Source organism: Falco biarmicus, chromosome 1 (assembly GCF_023638135.1).
Source record: "Falco biarmicus isolate bFalBia1 chromosome 1, bFalBia1.pri, whole genome shotgun sequence".
Taxonomy (NCBI): Eukaryota; Metazoa; Chordata; class Aves; order Falconiformes; family Falconidae; genus Falco; species Falco biarmicus.
The window spans coordinates 122,944,838-122,969,387 of record NC_079288.1 but is presented as its reverse complement, the minus strand read 5'-3'; the positions used below and the strand labels follow the sequence as shown (position 1 = coordinate 122,969,387).

Here is a 24,550-nt window from a genome sequence, read left to right as displayed (position 1 = left end):
TCTTTTTGGCTTTCTTAAAAGAGGGAGTTTCAATGTTGGGTAGTCTGTTTTTCTTCACTCTTCCAGATGGGAATATTTATTAATCCCGAGGTGCTACCCAAAAGTGAAAGGAAGCTGTAGGGTTCTAATCTTACAACGTTTTCTTTGTTTTTAAACATACAGAGAATTGAGTTCTCTTTTACAGGGCTATTCATTTGAGATGCATTTTGCAGGGTTAATTCCTGATTTTTTGTAAATACTAAAAAAATTACTTGAGGTACTAAGCAGCGAACTATATTGACCTGTTTCATTTTTTCAGGCTGGTATCAGAATAAGCTTGTTTGTGATTTTTCTCATAAAATAACCTTCTTTATCATCGTAGTCAAAAGAGTTTTAAGACTTCTTTAGTTGTTACAGAGAACAAAAGCGTATGTCACAGCCAGAGTAGACGTATTCCACCTTGTGGCTTTCAAGCCAGTTGTAAACTAACTTGTGAAAGCTCTGTTGACATCGGTCAACCAGTTCAAGTGTCATCATCCAGTCTCAATCTCCACAGAGATAACCTCATGGAGGTCTCTGTGTAGAGCACTCTCTTAAAGAGCAGGTTTCCCACATACTGCACGTCTTCCTCCTAGAACAGGCTCTCAAAACTGGTGTGGCCTGATGCAAGTAGTAGAGTCCAATGATGATGATATGCCTGTTTCATGGAGAGGTTATATTTAAACTGAAAGGATGTTGTCAGCCTGGTTTCCAGGGGTTTTCAGAGCCTTCTTGGATGCAGCTGTGGCTTTTGGTTTGTGTACTGCCCTTTCTTGAAAAAAATTTTAAATCGATTTATTTATTTTAACTTGACAACTCACTCCACAACCAAAAGGTTTGGAGAACCAGATACACTTGCTGTGTTCATAAATGCTGGTGTACTGTTCAGAAGATACTCTTTCCAGCATTTGATAATATTTATTAAATGGTAAAATAAAAATATCTTGGCTTAGAGATACTGTAACATTAAAAAAAAAAAAAAAGGAAACCTATATTAAGAATGTACTCTTTAATATGCTGCTTCCATAGTGGCACTCTGTATCTGGAGTTGGTGAACCATGCAAAATGCATCTTGTAGAAACATCTAAAAGTGTGGTGTGAAAGCGTTGGGCAGAGCTTTACTGCTTAAGAGAGCACAACTTTTTCACTTCTGCTTTGCATGCTCCTGGGCAAGATATTTAACGCTTCTGTGCCTGAGTTTACAATTTTCTAAACTAGTTGAGAAACTTCTCTATTGTACCTCTTTTACAGCTGTGAAAAGCAGCTAATTAAAAATGTTTCAGTAGGAAAACTACTGATTCATCTGTCTCATCTAGGCAGCCTAACCATAGCCATGTTTTGATATCTTACAGTATTTTTGCTTACATTTCAGAGCACGAGTTACTTAAAGCCTCGAAGGTTATAGGGATTTTGCTGTAACTGGTACTAAATTCTGAGATTTTAAAGTAAAATTCTGGATTGAGGGCTGTGTTTGGAATAAACAGTTCTGTCTGACATTTAATAATTACACTTTGGGAAAAAATACTGCAAGTATATTTTGTAAATGCTGGCTTTCTGTCCCAATTTGTGGTTTTGTTTATTAGAGTTGGGTTTTTTTTTCCAGTATACTTGGCTAATTTTGGAGATAGTAATAGAAGTTGTAAGAGTAGAATGCAAAAAAGGCAAAGTTCACAATTATAATTCCAGTTTAATGTGTTTTGATTATTTTTGGCCAAGTTGTGTTTTCTATATAACTATATACTAGAAGAATTCCACAGATTGCAAGTATTTTTCCAATTATTCTATCTGTTTTTATATAAATATTATTGTGTGATGGAAATGATAATTTATTGATGGCATCCCTTGGGTTTCCTGTAAGCATGATTATCAGTTGACTTGGTGTGTTGTTCTATTCTTGCTAGACAGAACCATACATCAAAAATAATTCAACAGGCTGGATTATTTTGTAGACTTTGCTCGGAAGAAGCCTGAGGCAAGTTAGCACACAGTCTCTTGCTGCCTTTTTTTTACCACTAGCCATGAACGTGTGTGTGTTACTGAAGTCTGAGTTTAAAAAAAGGAGAGCCTTTTTTTCCTACCTCACTTCCCAAAACGTAAAGAAAATTACTGGGGGGGCAGCGGGGAATAATCCATCTTTTGTTCAGATTTTTTCCCTCTCTAGGAAAATGCCTTTCTCTCACATAGCAAAAATACATGTTCTCTCAGTGTGTGAGGATTATCCAAAATTTTGTCCTTTCCAATAAACAGAACCTCTTCTTGTGCTGAATGATTATTTTTCCTTTGTCTGCTCAAACTTTCTCATAAATCAGCTGTGGCTTTTTGAGCCCTTGTATTCACTTTAGCTATTTTAAAATACCTGATGTCCTCCCATGTTCTGATACTTTATTTTTCCTAATTAGGTGCTGATGCGCTGAGAGGGAAGAGAGCATTACCATTGTAGATGTATCTCGTTGTCACGTAACCTCTCTTTATCTCACCCTGTAGCAGCACTTGTCTGCCTATGTTGTTTTGTGTTTTGATGAACAGATGCTTCACTGCATTTCATGGCATGTATAGATTTCCTAAAACCCCAGATGCTATTCTCAAACAGCCTAAGAATAATAAACCTTTTTCCTCAGTACAGGGTCTTACACTTGCAGGCTAGCCCTCCAGTTTGCTGAGCCATTGTGCAGGCATAAATCTGGGCCATGGCTCTATCTGAAATAAGGTATGCTAATTATTTATAACATCACATAGCAACCACTCCACATCCTTAACTAGTATTTCATGAGCCAATCAGAGTATTTCTTTTATCCCTTGTTAAGCCTTGGCATCAGCTCAGGAGAAAATAATTTTAGCAGATTTAACACCATTTAAATACTACTTCAGATGTATTTTTCATGAGTTTATTGAAAAAGTTTGTAATGATAATGCACTTCTTATTTGTGGCTTTTGTTATTTGTCAGGTTTTTAAAAGAGCAAGAGGGCTCCTGCTGCACGTGCTCCCATTATTCTAACTTAGAATTAAACAATGAGATGTTCGTATGGTCCCACTTTGTAATTTATTGATCGTGGTTTAAATCCTGTACATTAAATGTAAATCTTCAAAATCCAGTATAAGGAGCTAAGAATATAACCTCTGTTCCTGTGTTTGGCAGCCAGACCCTCTTATCTGTATGAACCTGGCTGAAGAAAACATCAAGCCTTAGTCTATGCTGCTTTTAGTAAGGATTTTTTTTCTTTTTTTTCCCCTCCCCCTTGATTTTGTCCATGTACTTACTAAAATAATTTTAAGGTGTTCAAAATTTCAGTGTAGAAAATACATGTGTGTTGGACTAGGTTGCTTTTGAAACAAAGTTTACTGAAAGCTGGCAAATTCCTCTGACATTCACTTTCATAACTGTTCACTCTTTAAATATGTGAAATGTCTGTGTAGCACTTAAGTGTCTTAGATTAACTGAGTTCACTCTAGGTCAGTGTTCTTTGTGAGCAGCAAACAAGACATAATCTTCTGTCTGGAAGCTCAGTGGATGGCATAGTAGACTCTCTTGAGATGCAGAAAATGTACATGTCTGATGATGCAGTGTCCAGACAGTTTCTGCTTTTGAATTATTAAACCACTACATAATCTTAAATTTAACACCACTGCTGTCATGCAGTATTTTATATGCTAGAGCCTCTAAACTACTGGTTTTTTTCCTCTTGTTCCTGTTTAATGGAGGAGGGGAGACCATAAGGAGATTTCTGAATGCAGTGGGGTAAGTTACATATAGATATGATGTGGGCAGGTTGCTCTAAAGAGAAAAGGCTTGAGAAAGCTGGGAAATGTGTGTTTAAATAGCAACAATAGGAGCCAGAGTAGTGTCATTGCTCCCGTCCATCAGGCGGGAAAGCCTAATGTAGCTTTGGATCTGTTTGTACTTTTGTGAGTATCTGAAAGAGATCTGAACAAAACCCATAGCTGGCATTAGCTGGCAATGCTGAGCTCCAAAGATCTGCATCCGCCATCATCACTGCTGGCTTAGTGAACCAGAGGGATCTACCGTACGCTGGGAGTGATAAAAGTGATAGTCTCCAGCTCCAGAGAAGGCGGCTGACAATTAACTTTACAGCATCATTGACTGCCCAGGCACGCTATTATTTTATTTTTTTCTTGGTGTTTATCTGCACATTCCCTATTCACAGGACTTAATCAATGAATGTGACTACTGTGCATCCGGTGTTTAGAGACTCATTTACCCAACACATTTCAGTCATTATGGTTTACTGGGTGAAAAATACATACTATTGTTTTTCCCATGTATTTGGAGCGCATTTTTGCCTAAGTCAGTGTAAAACGTCAGAAGATCTATTTCAGTTTCTTTTCCTAACTTTCCTGTAAACTCCCAGGAGAATGCTTTCCTCTCTTTTCTGTTCCAATGTTTTTGAAACAGTATGTTACGAAAAGTCTTTAAGTAAAATAAGGATGAAGAACCAACCGAGTTCTTGCAGACGAAGATAGGTGTGTGTTGAGGTATTTACGTGTAAGCTCGTGGAAAATGCAATGGATTGGTCAGGTTGTTTATGTAGAGGCAGGAAGAGAGGCTGGCTGCAGCACAGCAAATGCATCTCAGTTGGACCAGGGTTGGATCATGCAGTGCATTTTCAACACAGGATGGAGAAGCACATGAGCTTGAGTTTGGCGTCATCCACTACTTGTAGTGGTGCAAGGCATAATGTAAAAGGGGTGGTGTACAAGCAGACATAGCAACTCCACCGCAGGAAGGAAGAGGTTAGATGATGACCACTGGTTGTTGCAGGAATTAAAATCACTCTTTGTGTTCCTGTGCTTTACTGAAAGATCATGTGGAGGGCAGCCTGCTCTCCAGTTGCCTCTGCCTCACAATCCCGGGGAAGCTCAGCATATTGTTTCCTTCAGTCCAGAGATACTTAGGACTCTGGGCTAGGGAGGGGTAGTCCTTTTTTTCCACAGCACTCCAGATTTCTGCCTTTCCCATCTGTTGCTATTTCTGACATGCTTGCTCATGCAGCAATTCAGGAGGTCTTCGTTACTCTCTAGGACACCCACGTGAAAAGGGGATAAAATGCATATTCATGATTCTTCATTTATTCATGATTCTTTCATTTGCATATTCTTTCCAATTTTCAAGTCTCATTTATTCTCTCAAATTTTATCTTTTCTTTACCTCCTTTACTTACTGTGTCTGGACGGGCCCCAGTCTTTCAGCTCTGTGGACTATGCATGAAATACATTTACTGCCCCCGTGTACTTCATCCCTGACACCTTCTCTGTTGTAACTGCTTTCACTCATGTGTCCGTGTTATTCCTAACACTCTGCTGTTTCCATAGCAAGATTTTTAGTTACAGATGCTACTGGATGTGAGCGGTACGGTCATGTCTCTAAATTCAAACAGCATTCAAAACTAGACATAAGAATACTTACTATGTTGCCTGCAACCCAGTAGCAAGGAAGAGTGTGAGTCAAGGAGTTGGTACAACTTCTCTATTCCTTGTCGCTAGTCTTCTGACGGGGTGTTGGGCATAGTGCCAGAACCCTTGCTGTCATCTTCATGTTTGCTAACACAAGGAGATCAGTGAGCTTGCAGGCTTCAGCATTTGACATGTGGGAGAAGAGTTGGTGACCAGACACTATATGCTACTGAAGATACTGTGTTTGTGGCAGGTACACCTGGTTGAGATTTTTACTCGAAGTATTTTTGTAAAAAGCATATACTTTGCTGAAATGTTTTTGCATGCGTGATTCCATGGGATTTCTGCTCTTGAAAATAGTCAGAGATTGACTTGACAAGGCCCTGACCAACCTGATCTAAGCTGGCCTGGCTATGAGTAGGGGTGTTGACCAGATGACTTAAGGATGTCCCTTCCAACCTAAGGTACTCTCTGATAATTATTTTTTTTTCCTAAATCAGTTTTGTTGAAAAGCAAACTAAGGCCCTGAGTAAACAAAATTAACTTTTTTAGTTCAAAATAGACCATCCAAACTTTTGAAAAAAAATCTCTAGTTTTAAAAATGTAAACCAGGTCAGTACCAAGCATTAAGTTAAAAGTAAAATACATTTTAGTTCAAAAAAATGTATTGATTGAAGATAGCTATTTCCACTGAAAATTTTGAAGGATTTTTATTTCTTATTCAGCATAAGCAGATTTTTTTACACTAGCTTGTGAACTAAATTTCTTGTTTCCTTATTTCTGGGTGGAACTTATTCCTATGCACAGCATGCTAACTTGGGATTTTGTCTAATAAAGTATTGAAGACTTGGTCCTGCACCACTGAACCCAGCAGGAGTACTGGCAGTGAGAAGGACCGTGCTCACAATGCCAAGTCCAACATGTGGCTACTGTGGCATTGATGCAGTGTCGTCATACTTGTCCCTCTTTCAGTATGTGATATGTGCATTTAGGTAGCGTCCCTCACATCTCACATGGAAGGCAGGCAACTCTGAGAAGCACATTTTTAGGAGCTAAACCTGTAACTTGCAGCATCGTGGAAGAGTCTGTTTGGGCAAGATGAACTATGTCATTGAAGGGGTGTCTTTTTTAGAGCAGCTGATGTAGTTGAAACATGTTTTAACGAGAGAACAAGTCAGTTCAGTCAGGTTTGTGATAAAGGGGTAGTTTGGGGGAATGCTTTTTTTCTGTGTAGTGTTCTTCTGTGGAAAAACAACTTAGGCATGCAAAGTGACAAATAACCACTGTTTTATACATGACGGGGCATTATAAGAAATAGTTCTGGTGAACTGGGATGTAAATATTTGGTTGGAAGAAGAATAAAAGTGAAATGTTTCCCCTGACACCCTTTGATTTCCAGTGATTTCATCTTGTAGCTTAAGGTCACCTGTGCAACAGAAGTGACGAGAAGTTCCTTTTTCTTCTTTTTTTTTCCTTCCTTTTTTTTTTAACACTCCATTAATGGCCTCCTTTCTATTTAATTAATAATTGATATATTTGAAGTGTAGGAGATAAGTGGAAAAACAAACAGACAAGAGAATGCCTAACAAAGTGCTTTACTGGAGTTGTTTGTTCAGCATATTCCGGCTTGCACATTGGAAAAAAGCTTTTTATTGGGGAGGGGGGAACCAGAGGGTCCTGCACGGTTTTATGCACTCCCTGATATGTGTTTCCTGTCATTTCTAGGAGTTCCAACACCCAGTCCAGAAATCCTTCGACATACCTTGAATATGCTTGTACGGGAGAGGAAAATATATCCAACTCCGGATGGTTATTTCATTGTAACCCCGCAAACGTACTTTATAACACCATCTCTCATAAGAACTAACAGTAAATGGTACCATTTGGATGAGAGGATACCTGATAGGTCTCAGTGTACCTCTCCGCAACAAGGAACTATAACTCCCTCCACCTCGGGATGCGTCAGGGACCGAACACTACCCAAAAACCACTGCGACTCCTGCCATTGTTGCAGAGAAGACATGCACAGCATGCATGCATCTACCCTACAGAGGAAATCAGCAAAAGACTGTAAAGACTCATACTGTCCTCCTTCGTTATGTCAGGTCCCACCTACTGAGAAAAGTAAAAGTACTGTCAATTTTTCCTACAAAGCAGAGACGCTCACAAAGCCTAAGGATGTAGAAAAGCAGTCTAAGAAATTTGGACTCAAATTATTCCGATTAAGTTTTAAGAAGGACAAGACAAAACAGTTGGCAAATTTCTCTGCCCAGTTTCCTCCAGAGGAGTGGCCGCTAAGGGACGAGGACACCCCTACCACTATACCTAGAGAGGTAGAAATGGAGATTATCAGGCGCATTAACCCAGACTTGACTGTGGAAAATGTCATGAGGCACACTGCACTAATGAAGAAACTTGAAGAAGAAAAAGCTCAACGAAGCAAAGCAGGATCTTCAGCTCACCACAGTGGACGAAGTAAAAAGAGCAGGAATCACAGAAAGTCTCATGGGAAGTCGAGGTCACACAGCAAGACTCGGGTGTCCAAAGGAGACCCATCAGATGGCTCTCATTTGGATATACCTGCTGAAAGGGAGTATGAGTTCTATGATCCCTTGACTCGATCCCCACGGGAAGGCTGTTTTATAATAGAACACAAGGGAGATAATTTTATCATGCACAGCAATCCTAACATGATTGAATCTCACTTTCCAATGACACCTGAGTGGGATGTGTCTGGTGAGCTGGCCAAAAGAAGAACTGAAATGCCTTTCCCTGAACCTTCCAGGGGAAGCTCCCACTCCAAGGTCCATCGGAGCCACAGCCATACACAGGACAGAAGATCGAGGAATGAGCGGTCCAGTAAGGCTAAAGAAAGGTCTAGATCCATGGATAACTCCAAGGGACCTCTGGGCTCGGCTGCTCTAGGCACACCTGAAGATATTGGTGAAGGCTGTAGCCCAGATGACCAAACAACTAGCCAAACTTACATTGACGATAGTACCTTAAGGCCATCTCAGTCGCTCAGTCATCAAAGGGCTCTGATTTCATCTGCAAGCTACAAAGAGACTTGCATCCCTGAAATAGCTAGTGGCACTGTAGAAACCCCCAGTTCTTGTAGCCTGTTGGAGCAAAGCAAGCCTACAGAGAATTTGCCATCGTATAGCGAGCTCAACTCCTGCACAGCAAAATCTGCAGTCGATGACTATTTTCAGTGCAACACATCCAGTGAGACTGTGCTTACTGCTCCATCGCCACTGGGAAAGAATAAAGAGGATCATGATACGCTGACGGGGACAGATGGGCTCAAAAAAATGACTCCCACAGAAAGACAGTCTCAACATATCGCTAGGGAGCCTGGGGTGCACAAAGAGGAGTCCCCAAAGGGCCCAAGCAGCGGTTCAGCGGTCGCTGGCCAAACTCCAGAGGTGATTGCAAATGGGCGGCTGGTTCAACACCATAGCACTGAATCAAGCAGCCTTGATAAAAGGAAAGAAATATTTAGCAAGGATACGCTCTTTAAACCTCTGCACAACACTCTTTCGGTGAATAGTTACCATAAGTCTAGCACACCCCTGCTAAAGCCCCATCAGAAGCCCCCCTCTGACACCTTGCCAGTCAGATGTGAGAAACTTGAGCAAGCGATGGTAACCTCAGTCGCACAAGTCATGCCTGTTTCGCAGAGACAGCAAGAGACAACTGGGAACCAGGAGGCCTCCTTTGACTACTACAACGTGTCTGATGATGATGACTCAGAGGAAGGAACCAACAAAAACGCTGAGGAAGAAAAGAACAGGGATGATGTTGGCACGATGCAGTGGCTCCTAGAGAGAGAAAAGGAGAGGGATCTACAGCGAAAGTTTGAGAAGAACCTTACTCTTCTCACCCCAAAGGAGACAGAAAGTAGTAACAACCAGAGAGCCACCCACTCGGCCCGCCTGGACAGCATGGACAGCAGCAGCATTACTGTGGACAGCGGGTTCAACTCTCCACGGTAGGACTGTCACATTCATTGCAGCTTTACAGACTAGAAAGTTCCGTTTATAGCTCTGTGTGTGTGTGATATTGGTGACAGAACGTAGGGCTGTATTAAACAATTTCACACGTTTTCAGACTGTTTTCTACAGCTCTGGAATCTGCTATTCAGATGTGGGGGCTTCCTACCATACCATGAGCAACCAATGACCATTTGCGGCATTGACTCTGTATTAGTTCTTTTTCTGTTTGCTGAAAACATCCCTGTATCCTTTTTTTTTTTTCTTTTTTTTTCTGTGTTAAACGTACGTTTGCCTTTAGAGTAGAAGGGATGAGCACCTGCATACTCCCCCCCTCCCCTTCCCTTTCCCTCTAAGATATCATCAAGACTAATTGGAAGACTAGACATGACTAGGTGGCATAATCTTTGGCTCAGACAAAAAAAAAGTCAAAATATGATGATTGTTTTGGGGTTGGGCTTTTTTGTCTGTTTTCTTCAAAAATTCTGGAAGTGTATCTATCACCATTCCAAACTGGTGAGACTGGGACAGCCTCTCCCCCTGCAAGGCTGAAAGTGCTCAGGATGTTTGAACTTCAGAAGTGACCCAGCGCTGCATCAGCAGAGAGAGGAGTGCCTGGCCTCAGATACTTGGGAAAAGAGTCCAGATATCTGCGTGTGGTGGTGCTGGTTAGTCATTTCTGTTCCAGGGGTCTCAGACACCGTGGAAGTCTCGGTGTGCTAGGAGTCTTGCAGGCGTAGGGAGGACAGAGTTGCTGGTGTGTTCCCTGTCCTGGGGAGTTCACAACCTTAATTCCGGGTTAAGAACCCTTCACTCGAGCCACCTTCTTTCTCCCTCTGACCTTTGGCAGTCCTAGATCCCTGCTGGAATGGAGCTTGACTGGTTTTGTTTGCCCTGGATAGCAACCCATCAGAGTTCAGAACAATGACTCTTAAGAACACAGAAATAATTTACAATAGTAGTTCTCTTATAGTGTCTTACTTAAGTTTAAATTATTTATTGCCTGTGTTTAAAAATAAAACCTCCAAGACTGGATTTGTATTAGGTGAAAGAAAATGGGATTTGGTTTTTTTTTTATTGGTGGTGTGTCATCATTTCCCTGTGCCCCCCTCAAGCCCTCGCCCCATAAAAGGTGTTCTTATTCCTCACAATTACTTATTTTTCTTTTCAAATATGTAGCAAAGGCTCTCAGGAAGGCATGTGAAGGATTTCCTGCTCTTACACAGGACTAAATTTCATTTTCAGTTAAAGTCATGTCACTCTGGAATAAATTCCTTTGGATTTGATGGCTACTCCCACTTGATGTCAATGACAAAGCAGCAGTTACTGGGCCTGCTGCAGCGTGCAGTGATTATCAAACTAGAGCAAGCTTTTAACATATGTGTAATTTTTCTGGATAAAATATTTGAAAAATAATTTGAGTGAATTATACCATTTACACCGAGTCCAGCATAAAAAAGAAACCTAAAAAGGTTTTGAATTTGTTCCTGTTATTGATTGTTCTGCAGATGCTTGGCATTTTTCTTGCACACAGATGTTGTAAGAGGCTACTTGCGCTGTCCTTTTTAAAATGTATTTTCTTTTAGTTGAAGTGCTATACTTGCAGTCAGTTTTTGTGGGGGAGCATACGGTAGTGCTTGCTTCTTGCTCAGCCTGTCTTACTCCACAGCGTGCATTTCACCTCCAGGATAGGATGTCAACAGGATAAAAATCAGTTCTTGGACTGCTTGTATGCCAGCTGCATATCAAGCTTGCGTTTCTGGTTAATGCAAAGGCAGACATTTCCTCTCCTAATTATTTACAGAAAAGCTAAAATTTCTGTTGATGTTAATCTTAAACTTGGCTAGCAAGAGGACACAACATGGCAAGCATACTGGATTTAGTGCTGCTATACCACTTTATTTAGATCAAAAAGGAAACAGATAAGCAGCTTTTAATAATGATTGTGTTCCATACATCCCTTTTTTATTATTTTACTGTTTACTTATTAAGAAACGTCTGGGGTTTGGGAAGGCCACATAAAGTAAGCTTTTTTAAAAAAAATAATCAACATTCTGTAGGGTTTTCTTGTGTATTTGTTTTATAAGACCAGTATATAGTCTGTATATTTCAAAGGCGCTTTCACAAGCTTTGCATCAAGATGATTAAATTGGATGCTTTTGCTGAGTTTTGGTCACTCCTTGGTATAAGTCTATAAAAATAAATTGAGCTGAGGGTGAATTCAGCCCTTTGGCTGTAATTACCATGCTGTTATTACTTTCCTACCTTATAATGAAAAATGTACTCCCCAGCCCTTTTCCAGGAAATACAAAAAGGCCATCCAGCATCCATCTGGTAAGATTCACCTAGATCTGACAGTGTCCGTTAGCAGATGCCTGGGGAAGAATGTAAGAGCAGGATGTGCATGTAGTGATAGTTCTCAGGTATATTCTTCTAGCCTCCGCTGATGGTGTAACTCTCGACTTCCTGAGGTGTGGTAGTATCTTTTTATTTAAACTGAAGTGTGCAGTGTTGCTTGGGGAATCAAAATTACCTGTTCCACACTGTGAAAGAAGTATATTTCTAAAGTGTGACAAGGGGCATTTAGAAAATAAAAAAACAGGACGTAGTTAAAAAGATTTGCAATGGTCATTTACCAAAAGCTTATTGTGTGCAAAATTCGTGAACACATCACCATTGAGAAAACAGCCTCACAGTATTTTGTTCTTTGCTTTTATGCAAGTTGTATATAGCAGATGTTAGCTGTCAACAGTAATTTTATTCCTTTATTTTTAAAGCTTATATAATACTGCTGCTCTTTTGTCACCTAAAGAAAAGGCTAATTTTGGCATTATGCTGCATGGAAAATTCTCACTGCAGTCTTTGTGTATACGTGTTGCAATGGTCAGTTTGTAATATCAGAATTGAAAATGTTTGAAGATCTGGAATTGGTGGTCCCATAAAGAATGATACAATACTGAACGATCTCTAAAAAGCAAAGGTTGCATCTATTTTTGTTAAAGAGCAGAGGGAGAGGAATCAAAAAGAAAAGAGCAACAGAAGTGCCCTGTGCAGCACTGCAGCTTACAGAGATCTCTTACTATGTGTGTCACCCGTCGTAGCTGTTCGGAACTATTGACAATAAAGCGATAGTTGGCAGAAGATGGTCAGTGCCATTTTGATCAATTTAAAAGATCTGTGGGAGTTCTAAAAGCATCATTGGTTTTCCAGATTCAGTCAGGTTAAGATGATTTAAATCAGCCCTACGACTAAACAAGGTGTTTCTTCCTTCCCCTGTGCCATGCAGTGACACATTTCTCCCCTGCCACGTCCAAAGCTGTGCATTCCTACTCTTCCCCTGATGCTAGCGCTAATCTTTTTTGTTTGTTTGTTTGTTTTTTTGTTTTTTTGGTTTTTTTTTCATAGGGCTAGTATTTAACTGAGAGCGATCCCTGATCTGGCTGGCTGCAAGGCTCAGCGTTAGGGAAGCAGCAGGAACATGTGGCAGGGTCAGGTCCACACAAGGCAGGCAAGAGCTGCCCCTTTCAGTAGCAGGTAAATTTAGGTTGACTTTAAACTGACTGTGAAACTCTCTCATTAGTATCTTTGTTTCTAGTGCTTATTTAACAAACCCATTCAGTCCTCTAAACGTACTCTGTAAACATCTCCATAGCAAGTGGTGATGTCATTCTGCAAAGCAGCAGAGATACAGGTGAAGGATACATAACCAGCGGCCACATGGCTATTTGAAAACCAGATCTCTCTCTGCACGGGAACACCTTATTTGGAGATCAAAAGTTTTTAAAATTGAAAAGCAAACAAAAACAGTAGTAGTGGTAAATCTAGCCTTAGCATATCTTGGCTGAGGTTTAAAGAACTGTAGACTAAAATACAGGCTTTTCTGCGTTTATAATGAGATGTACCATTAAAAGGCTTTAGTCCTTAAAAGTGCTAAGTGTCCTGTCACTCCCGCGGATAAACCCTGTTAGAACTAAAGGAATATTGTCCGTTTTGTGAATGAAATAGCAGCACTAGTTGTTTAGGGCGTGATCACAGACCAGGCAGTTGAGATTTCTCAGCGTCTTGTAGGTTGCAGTTGTCTCGGCTGCAAAGCAAAATTGAAGTGTTGTGCTTAGAAACACTGTGGGTTTAATGTAAAGGAGCATTTTTTGTTGATATTTTGTGTACGAAGACATAGGTAGAACAGGAGACAACAGGGGAAGCTGTGTTACATGATTGCTGTCCTAGCTCTGCCTAGTTACAGAGCTGATTTGATGAACTTACTTCATGCAAAAAGGCACCAGTCAGGAAAGAAAATCACCATGCTCCATGTGCAAGATGGAAGCTATTTCCTCGGTTGAAAAATCCAGATGCTTAATACTGGTTCAGCTTACAGTTTGTGTGACAGCTTCAGCTCTGCTTAGTGCTATACCTGTGTTACAGTATGGTGACTGCTGAGTACCTCTGGAACCCGTTTTGGAGGAGTGTATGCGTACCATCAAAATGAGATGGTTCATTGAGGTGACATTCCCTACAAACACAGGAAGCCTGTTATAAAACACTCTGTTCTCCTTTCCTGTCTGGTCAATAGATATATGGGCATGTCATATATGAGTGTGTATATATATTTCTTTTCCGTTCTAGTACTCGTGAGAGCCTGGCATCCAACACTTCAAGTATTGTTGAAAGCAACAGGCGTCAGAACCCTGCTCTGAGCCCTGCACATGGTGGCGCAGGCCCAACATTCAACTTCCGAGCCACTGCAGACCCACCAACAAGTGAAGCTGAGAAACTGCAGAAACCTGCTAACTGCCTGCAAGCTTCTGTCACTAGTGTCTGACAGCCGTCCTGCCTCAGATCTTCTGTCTCATCCTATACAGCAAAGTTTACGACACTGGGACTGACGTTTACATCTTTGGGGAAAAACAGAAAAAGCATCTCAACCACAGTTTTAGTGTATACTTAAACTGTGCTGCTATATAGACTAGGGGCAACAAAGAAATCTTTATTTCAAGGTATTGCTTTTCACATTTGCGGCTCTGTAGCAACAGAATAGCAGTAGGGATAATATGTACACTTTTTGCTTCACTTAATTGTAACTGAGCACATATATGAAAGTCTAGACACTGTAAGTGTAATCTGCATTTTCAATGTCCATGCAGTTGCCAACTTCATTTTAAAAAAATGCCACAGATGTGTGATGCCCCTGGTCAGAGGCTAAACTCTGCTGCAGAGTTGATCGTTTTTTACTTCAAAAACTGAGCCACTGCTGAAAGTAACCAGCCAGGATCACCATGAGGAAAAACAATGCCAAACATGACAAGTGATGACCTCAGCTCTATCTGTGAATTATTAGTACGAATCAGTCATTTTCACTGTGCGTTTTTGTGACACAATTTTGCAAATACCCGTTTAAGTGAGTAAAAAGAGGTTTGGGTTTTGGTTTGGTTTGGTTTTTTCTAAGAGTGGAGGGTGGGGAAGGGAGGTGGCTTTCTCCTCTTGTGTTTCAAAAGTATGAGAGATGTTTACTTACTGAGACTTGCTAATTGACCTTCCGTAGTCACAAATAAGGAGGTGGGCCTTTGCGTAGAGGGGGGAGTGGGGAGGGAAGGGAAAGTTATAACTGTCATGGAGCCACAACTTGGAGTGACACAAAATATAACAAATGTCTTCAGTATAAATCAAGTATTTACAAAAGATTATCTAATTCTTGTGTCACTTCTGGTATTGCAACTTGCCGTTAATATAGGAATCAGGATAACTAATTTCTTGGAACAAAAATATTCTTTATGATATAGGTGACAAGTATGGCCTGAAGAATTGATTTCTTTCTAGTGGAAGGACATAAATCTATTTTATGTAGCTTATTAAATAGAGTGCCTAAATTAGGCTATTAAAAATAGCATACATTGTAGTGATTATCAGAGAACAAAATTTAGAGAATTATAAACTTCTGGCCTTTTTATTCAGTGGATGTTACTGGCAATTTAGCACGTTATGGACATGTCTAGTTTCTAGAAATTAAATGTGTCCACATGGTTGGCAGTAGAAATCTGAATTCTGTAGGTATGGTATATCCTAATTGCTCTCCCCTAAACTGTTACTCCAAAGTAATTAGTGCCGTGCTAATTACTGCAGAGTAACTTCTAAGGATAGTTAAACTCCAAGAGTAATGTTTAGGTATAGGGTCACATTCTGCTCTGTTACTCATGCAGCCTGGTAGTGCAACAAACTGACTACAAATCTAACACTTTTTTTTTTACTTTTTTTTTTTTCTTTACATCAGAACAGACAAATTGGTGGAAGAATAATAAAGATGCTAAAATGTTCAACAGCCCAAATTGTTGCATAGAAAAGGGACGTTTACATTGTCTAGCTCTTGTAGTACACAGGTATGAAACCCAACTGTACATATTAAAAACCAGTAGTTTCATCAGGTTCTGGTGACATGTGTTACTCTGTACACAAAGTCATTTGAGCTTCACTCGTGTTCTTTATTGTCATCAGAAGTCTTTACTGAAGATTAAGCCTTATGTTACACAGTTGGTTATAGTTCATTTACTTACAAAACAGCTTTCTAACTCTAGACACAATCAGTTTGCAGTTCTGTCAAGAACCCAGTCAATGCACGGGTCTGTTTTCCTTGGTTTCAGTGTATAATTTCCATTTCATAGGAGCAATAAGACCTTTCAGTGCACATAAAGGAAATTATTGTGCTTTTGGTTGGTTATCAAAGTCACTTGGCCTTTAGCCTTCTGCCTTATCATACCCTCCAAGATGTGCTCTAATTACCATATAATGCTTTGCATGATGCATCTTCTTATTCAGTATGTAACTCCAGCCATACTTATTCCATGCGAACTGTAGAGTCAGAGTTTTTGTGGGGAATTGTCATATACTATGCAGTGGCTGACTGTGATTTTGTTTCTGAGATGAGCTCTGACATCAGTAGTATGTATCAATTCAGTAAATAAAAATGTCGAAATGATGAAAAAAATTACAGTGATGATCTGAAGTACTAACAGCAGTATTAAAATGTGAACAGCAAAAACAAATTTCACCTTTGGGGGAAGTATTTGTTTGTCATAAACTAATCAGAATTTATGCAGGCAGCTGGTTGTACAGAAGACATAATTCCAACGAAATACGATAGTATATATCTACAAACTGTATAGTATGTTATTTCCTAAAGTTCCCAGAGACCAGCAGACAACATAAATGTCATATTAATGTTGACATGGCATTGTACCAATATTAATGTGACTCTTGGAATATGGAATGTAAACAGAAGTTTCAAATAGAAACGTTCTAATGTTGAATTCTTTTTTATTTTTTTTTCCTTTCCTTTTTTTCCTTTTAAAATCAACAATGGAATATAAGGAAATTCCATCTTGAGGTTCTGGTAACAAAACCACGAGAGTGGAGCTTGAGTGCTTTATGTCACCCTAATCCTTTGATGAAATCATAGCCTTGTATTACATGGTTGCTTATCTATCATTCTTCTTCTAATGTATCAATTTAAAGGTTTACAGAGTTAGATTAGGTTGAATCTGTGTTGTGTTCAACTGTAAAGGGTCAACACAAATCTGTCGGCATTTTGCACACTTGATATGTATTATTATAATACAACATGTTACTTTTATGGTAATTTTTTTTACACATATAACTACCTCCATGAATTTGATGAAATGCAGCAACATGAAAAGTGTATTGTACAAAGCAAGGTTAAAAACTTTGAAGCATTAGGTCATGGCGTTCTCTTGTGTGTCAATGCTTGCGTATAAAGTCATCATGTTTCCATTGCCACAATTTCCTTCTACAATATTAACAATCTGGCTTTCAGATGAGTCACTTAAAGACTTTGACAGGGCTGCATGATTGGGATAAAAGTGAAAGGGAGGCTGAAACCTTGCATCCTCTCCCCAGTTACTGCTAAAATTTCTGCCTGGTAGAACTTGAAAAATGTATTTGTAATTTAGCAAATTAGGAACATCTACAGTCTGTGAAATATGATTGACAGTTTGGGGTTTAACAGAAGACACTCTGGGTATTTTCTTGGCAGCCTTCAAATACTTCGGGCCCTATTCTGCCTCCATCTTTGTCAACATATCAGGTCATGGTTTCTCTGAACTGGCAAGGGTGTTAAATCAGCTCTTCCTTTAATGATACGCACTCTGTTCTCTGTGTGCATCTGAAACACTTGCTCCTATAGAAATTACCAACAGCCTTTTAACTGACTTTGCCGGGAGCAGTATTAGGGTCCCTGCTCAAGGTATGTGCCTATTGTTCAAGGAACGTGGGCGAATTTCCAAGAAAAATTAAGCTGGCTTTTGAAAAGTAGCCAGCTGCAACAAGCCACCTTTCAAGAGGGAAGAAGGAAAGAATTTTCCAAAAACCAAAGGAAGAAAGTGGCAGTTGAACCTAAGCAGATCACATTTATATACAAATCCCAATTTATGAACACCTCTTTCAGCAAACCTAGTACCATTATCCTGATGCAAATTAATATACAATCATCAGTTGAGCTAATTTTGCCGTTTTAAAAATTTCAGTTTAAAATTAGTAAGACATCATTAGCCATTTGACTCTTTGCACCACCGTAAAACGTCCGTTGTACGCGAAACGATGTTCACTCGACTTTAAGAAGCAAAATGTATTGGAAAACAAATATTTTAATGAAAACCATGGCCTAAGCGCTTGCCAGCCATAGCTGTTTTTAGAAAAGAGAACAAGCAAACGGGTACTCGGAGGCCGTCATGAACACAGATAATACTTTGCGTTTAAGTCATGCCTTTTTGCCCGAGGGCCTCGGAGCACTCGAGGTGGTACCAGCTGAGCCTCGGGAGCCTGTGAGGTGGGCAGAGTTCCCTGACCCTAGCTGGTGTCCAGGCACATTGGAAAAAACAAAGGCTAAGAGTCTGCAGACTTAATTTATTAACCAGTTGCTTTCGTTACTGGAGTCAGTTTAATAGTTAACCAAAGTGCTTATGGTTTATACTCTGAAGTTATTAGTTTGATGCGTTGGGTTTGAGTAGGAAGGGAAACTACTCTGTGGTCCTGCAGAGACTCTTGGATTAGCAGTGCCAAAACCAACCCAAGTTTTCAGTCATATCAGTACTGCCAGCGATGGTTTTGGAAACCGTTACTTTAATTAAAGATTTGTTTTTCGAATACATTTTGCAGAGCTTTTCCCAATGCAGTCGTTCAAATTCTCGTGCTGAGAAAGCAAATAGCTCTCCCAATCTGGTATCACACCTACAGTTTACAATTCTCTTTGCTCTTCTGAAGAAAACTGTACAGTATTAGAGAGAAAAGTTCTATTTTTTACTAAATTCTTTAAAAAATAAAAAAAGAAGGTATATATCTAAAATGTTCCCCCCAGCATAAGTAAAGTGCATCCTTACTGCATGAGAGGCATGCAGTGGACCCACCGAAAGCCAAGCTGGTGCTAGAAGAAAACGGGACTCTCACGCTTCTTTTATAGCGGCGCTCTAAAAGTCAATTTCAGTTACGCGGGTGTAAATCTGGCGTAACGCCCCTGGTCTCCCGCGGATCTGACGGAGATGGGAACGGGTCGTTCAAACTCCATTGAAGCTCAGTTCTGAGCTGAGGGTTTCCGTGGTCCTCCCCCGCCCCCCACCCCCCCCACCCCGAGACACTAAACGCAGAGAAGGAGCAGGAGGCCACAGGCAGGCACCTGGCTCTGGAAGGGCAGCCTGGGTTGATCCCCGGCCAAACGCGCAGCCGCCCGGCCGGGATGCTGGATGCTGACGGCCAGCACCCCTTCCCACCGCGGAAGGGCCGTTTGCCGGGTGGTGGGCTGCCCCCGTGTCGTCTAGCGCTTCGAGCCACCCAAAGGATACCCACCCAGAAGTATGAAAGGGCCCTTGGAGTAATTGGCGCAGATGTTACTTTTATATGTGGAGGAGATTTACGTTTGAAGGGATCATAATTCTGCAGGTAATTTTCCGTGAGTGACTGAATGTGGCTGTTGCATTAGGTTTAAATGAGTTAATAAATGCAAGTGGGACTTACTGTATGTTAGAAGGGAGTTTTGCAGCCAAGACTGCCTTGTATAAATGTGTTTGCACTGAAAAAAAAAAATAAAAAAATTACTTGGTCTCTGGTTGCTGTAAAGGTCATCCAAGATGGATGTTCTGTTTATATTGTATAGTATTTCATATGAAATAATTGCAGTTCATGAAATGTCTTCCCTAACGTTACTGATTTATAACAGCACATTTGTAACATGGTTTTTATTGTGTCAGTGTACCATATTGTAAATGATGATTACTTGTCATGCTTAGTATAATAATTTAAAGGAAAAAAAAGGACAGGGATTTTTGTAAGTCTATATTTGAAAGTCCCTCCATATGGTAATATTGTGTTCATGTTGTTTATGTAGTGTTGTGTGAAATATCCATTTTGGATCGTGTTACTTTTTAAGATATTAAATAACATTTGGTTATATGTTTTAAGTGGATTCTTTGCACCCATCGATGGTCTTTAGAGAAAATACATACATTTCCATTTAACACACTCCCTCTCTCCTTCACTTAGGAAACCTTGCACAGAAAACCAGGAATCTCAGAAAAACAAGGGTCATAACAGCTTGCTGTGTTCGAGTAGGCTTTGTAAAAGGTCTCTGAGCTGTTCTAGCTAAGAGCGCAAAGGAGAAAATTCACCGATTGTGAAACATCCCGGTTTGGACTGGACGTGAAGGTGCTGGCTGCAGGGGGAACGTGAATCCCCGCTGAATGCCTGAGCGCCCAGCTGAGATCCACCTGAGCTCCAGGGAATGAGAAATCCATTAAGAGCATCCTGACGCCAAGAGCAACAGGTGTCAGGTCCCTCTTTTCCTCTCCTCTCCATCCTCAGCAGCCAAAGGAGGACCTGGTGCACACATCCAAGAGAAGGGGCTCTAGCAAGGAGTTTTTTCACATTCTTCAAAGAATTACTTTCTTTTTCCATGCCGTGACAGCAGCTGATTGGAAAGGCTGAAGTGGACGATGTAACTTGCAGGTGCCGTTTTCCTGCCCTCTGGCACCACCTGGAAGAAAGTTTTGAGGAGGTTTAGGCTCCAAGAGCTTTGCCAGAGTTTTGACTTGAGAACTACTGTTTGCCAAGGTCGGCTGTGAGTATTTATGACAGAAAAACCACAGCAGCGTCCGTTGGAAGTAGGTGCCGTCATAAGCACCTTGGCTTGTCACCTCTTAGCAGCACATACTAATACCGTGCTGTTCACAGTCCTTGCTGGTTCCCCTTCATCCATCTGCTCCCTTTGGGTGATTCATCTCCTTGAAATTGTGCATTTTGAATTACAGGGAGAAAAAAGGCAAAGCCAGGCAAGCTGTGGTTAGGGCTGTGTGCCAGCACCAATCTAGTGCCTTGCACTGGCAAAGCCACTTTCGGATGGTGGCCAGAATGAGACTTCCAAGGCCTTTTCAGTATTGCTGGAGAAGTCTGCAAGCCCTTCCCTCCTCATGGAGAGCTTTGTTCCTGGTGGTGGGCTTGTATTTTAGGTTATAGATTAGGCTGATAGTTAACCTAGAAAAAAACTACTCTTGTCCAAACCCATCACCCCTTGCACTTTAAAACTTGCTTAGAAACCGGGCTTGAATTCTTTTTATACTTAATTCTGCTGTCAGGTGAACTGAAGATCTGAAGCAAGTGACATCTTTTTGCTGAAACGTGGCCTGTAACATACATGAAACGTCCAGGGCTGCTGCTTGGCTGAACAACTATTCTCTGGCTGTTGGACTGTGCCTTTCTGCTGAGAGCGCTGAGTCAAAACAGCAGACTTTCATCCTTTTGTACCTACAGTTACCTTACATCTATAAGGTGACATTTTTGAAAGTTCTCCCTTCTTGCCAGGCTTTCTCTCCATCAGCCTCTCAGCTGTTTCTTTAGATTCTGTTGTTTTCCTCCCAACATTTTCTATAACATCCTCCTTCCATTTTATCTTTTTTTCCATCTCAGCATCCCCTCCTTTTTGACATTCATTCTCTTTCAGGTTGGGGTTTTTTCCACGCATTAGTTGCCATGAAATGGCCTCTGCCCCTTTTCTCACTCTCCCGTCTCAAAATGTCATCCTAATCCTGTAGTGTCTTTTCCCCCTTTTCCATGACTTTCTCTTTTTCGCTCTCCCTGCTCATCAGAAAGACCCCAAGAGGAGAAAGGGTGCTCAGCTGCTTCAGGAGGGGTGCTCCTGTCAGCATTTCCCTTCAAGCCATGCTGTTGCAGGTTTGTGATTTTAAAAAAGTTGAGGAGTGTAAATATGCCCCCACTTTTAGTCCTTCTGTTCTTTTCCTCCTTTTGACAGCTGCTCCTGTTTTTTACTTCTCTCTCTGCTTGGAGGGCTAAAAGAGGAGACCCGAACCCCTGTTCTGGCCCTTTTGTTTGGATTTTTTTGCATCCCTCTCCTCTCATCCCTTTGCTTGTTGCTGGTGAAATCGAACTGGCTGTCTAGGAAGTGCCAAGGAGGGCAAGTGAAGAAGTAGCAGCCTCCAATGCATTCAGACTTTGCAGCGGCTGGTGAGAAAACAAGCTGGAGCCAGTGGCGTCTCCCGTGGGCGCAGGCTTCCCTCGTGCAGCACTGAAAGGGCACTGGTGCCGCACTGGTGCTTTAGCTCCGAGTGGGGCTGTGCTCCGGCCAGGCCTCGCCGAGCTGCAGCCCCCACTGGAGAGCAGTTGGCGCGGGGGGGCTGCACTGCCGGCTGATGAAACTCCTGCGCTGGGGATGCGCTGCAGGAGCACAGCCACAGAATTGCGGCCCTTTTGGGTCCTGTCACCTGGGGGTTCGGAAAATTAAGGACCTAGGCAATTGATTTTGCAGAGCAGCTTATGCATCAAAAGAATTTGAACGCAAACCACATCCCATGACCCATGTACCTGGGGCCTGCCATCACTACGTAGCTGTGGTCTCCACCGTGCCCGCACCGCTATGCACGTGCCACCGGGTAGTGACAGCCAGGAGCAGCCATCAAGGTTGCAAACTAGAGAACTCACAAGTGCAAACCTCAGAGCTGGGAGTGCCTTAGGGTCGTGGGCAGTGACTGGGACGGGGACAGCAGAGAAGGGCATGTGCCACGGCATGATGGCATGCTGCCCCTGTCCCTGCGGCGGGGCCCCCTCCTCCCCCGGCAGTGCTGCTCTACAGCTGGTTGCGAGCCCACCCCAGTCGCCTTGAACCAACCCCCCAGTCTCAGTCCCTCCCTGGCAAGCCGTGGGGCACCAGCCCCTTGCCCCCAGCACGGGGAGGCCGTGGGGGGAGAGGCTCTTCTCTGTCCAGTTCAGCGCTCGTCTCTGGCTCGGGACCAAAGCGGACCTGCCAGAGAAGTCCTATTTAGCATCCAGCTGCCGCAGTTTGATGTGCTTCTGCTGGACGTCAGCTGGTGATGGTTTTCAGATGCTTGTAACCCGGCCAGCCCTAACTCTCACCTAAGGCATGGCCCTGGCAGAGCTGCTCCGTTAAACAGTCACCACTTCTTTCTTTTTTCCTTTCTTTTTTTTTTTTTTTTTTCACCTAGACAATGCAGTATATTTTTTTTCTTTCCTTCTAAAGGAGTGCTGAGGCACCTTGCCTGAAATTTCCCAGGGAACTCTGGGTTGAGGCAAAGGTCTCGCCGTCAGCCAAAGCGTGTGGCAGAAGCGTGGGTCAGGGGAGCACCGCGAGGAGGAGAGGGGCAGGGGCCGCGTTTGCCGTCCCGGTGCAAGGACACAAAGCCACCCCAGTGCCCAGCCCAAAGGCAAGAGGTGCAGAGCCCACCGAGGGACGCCCATCAAAGCCCAGGCTGCCTGCCTTGTCCCGTGGAGGGGCAGGACACGGCCAGCCCACACAGTAGGAGAGGAAACCCATCAGCTCCTCCGCTCTGCTGTCCCCAAGTAGTCGCCAGCAGACCCTAGAGATTTATGATTCATTCATGACCAAGAAACTCGAGAGTCCTGAGACCTAAGGCAGCCAATCTATTTACTGTTCCTCTTTAAAGGCAGACCCTTCACCTGTTACAGTTTTATTATTACCTATAACCCAGTATGGAGAGACAGGATTTCTCATGCTTCGCTGTTAAAAAGCAGATAACGGTTTCACCAAATCAGAGCTTGTACAGAAAAAAACCAAAATGAGAAACACGCTTATTTTTGAAGAGAGAAGTAAAAAAAAAGAAAAATCCCAGAAAACCAAAATCTTGCATGACAAACAGTTTTGAAAAGCACTTTCGCTGCATTTAGAACATTCGCCTGGAGACGAGTGGACTTTCCTTGAACCAGAAACTAATAAAAGGTTATTGCCTTAAAATATTTAGACCATTGCCGATTTCAGAACTGTTTGTCTTTTTAAAAATGAGCCGCTTGGGATGCTGCTGAGGAGGAAACTGCCTTTTTGACACCAGCTTAGTAGCAGGGCTAACGGATCATCAGGTCCAGCCAGGCGGGACCACCAGCCTCAGCCTCAAGGGCAGAGCGACCGAGTTAGTTCCACGGGTCAGGCTTTTTAGCCTGAGTGTTGCCATTTATTTTTTGGTAAAAAGAAAATAATCTCTGGACTACACTGACATGTAGCGTGTGAATTCTGTGTCTCATGAGTGCTGCCTTGTGCTGTGGCTAATGCAGAACGGTGGTGCAACCCTGGCACGGGTCTCCATGAACAGATGGGGCAGCAGGTGACCAGCTTCTGCCCAGGTTACTTCCAAACTGGAGTCTGCAATTTGAGGGGAAGGGAAGGAAGGTGGATGCTTTTCCCCAGAAGGAGAACAAGGGAACTGGAGTATCGGGGCTTAAAAACTTGAGAGATTTCATTAAAACAAAGAGGAAAACTCAAAAGAGGGCAGGGAAACGTAAGGATGTGTGCACTTTAGTAGCAGGGGAGTCACTGTTGGGACCAGCAGTTTGAGAGGAAAGATGCCAACTCAAGACAGAATTAAAAAGTCTTCACATTACATGGAGGTTGCAGGACTGGGGGCTCCCAAAAACCAGCTGAGGTGGGGAACTACATGTGCCTGCCTTCACAGTTTATACAGATGTAAAATAAAGACCAACCAATACTGGAATATTCTGACATGTGCCTGTGGTAGCGCTGTAGGGACGGGGTGTCCCTGCATGATGCCCAGCCAGGCGCCGGGGTGCTGTGCACCCAGGGGTGCCCCATGCACAG

At 42.1% G+C, this 24,550-nt stretch overlaps 1 protein-coding gene across 6 annotated transcripts in view; it reads left to right on the top strand.

The window, feature by feature from the left end:
- The window catches only part of STOX2 (storkhead box 2), a 149,193-nt gene extending 129,324 nt beyond the window's left edge, over positions 1-19,869 (top strand). For 4 of the 6 annotated variants that reach the window (XM_056326349.1, XM_056326350.1, XM_056326353.1 and 1 more), the window contains 2 exons: positions 7,154-9,419; positions 14,044-19,869. In XM_056326349.1, coding sequence (XP_056182324.1) covers positions 7,154-9,419; positions 14,044-14,239 — 2,462 coding nt within the window. In that variant the 3' untranslated portion in view covers positions 14,240-19,869. Of the gene's footprint in view, positions 1-7,153; positions 12,762-12,825; positions 12,955-14,043 lie in introns of those variants that run through there. The other 2 variants (XR_008819779.1, XM_056326351.1) reach the window with 2 other exon arrangements.
- The last annotated feature ends 4,681 nt before the right edge of the window (positions 19,870-24,550 follow it).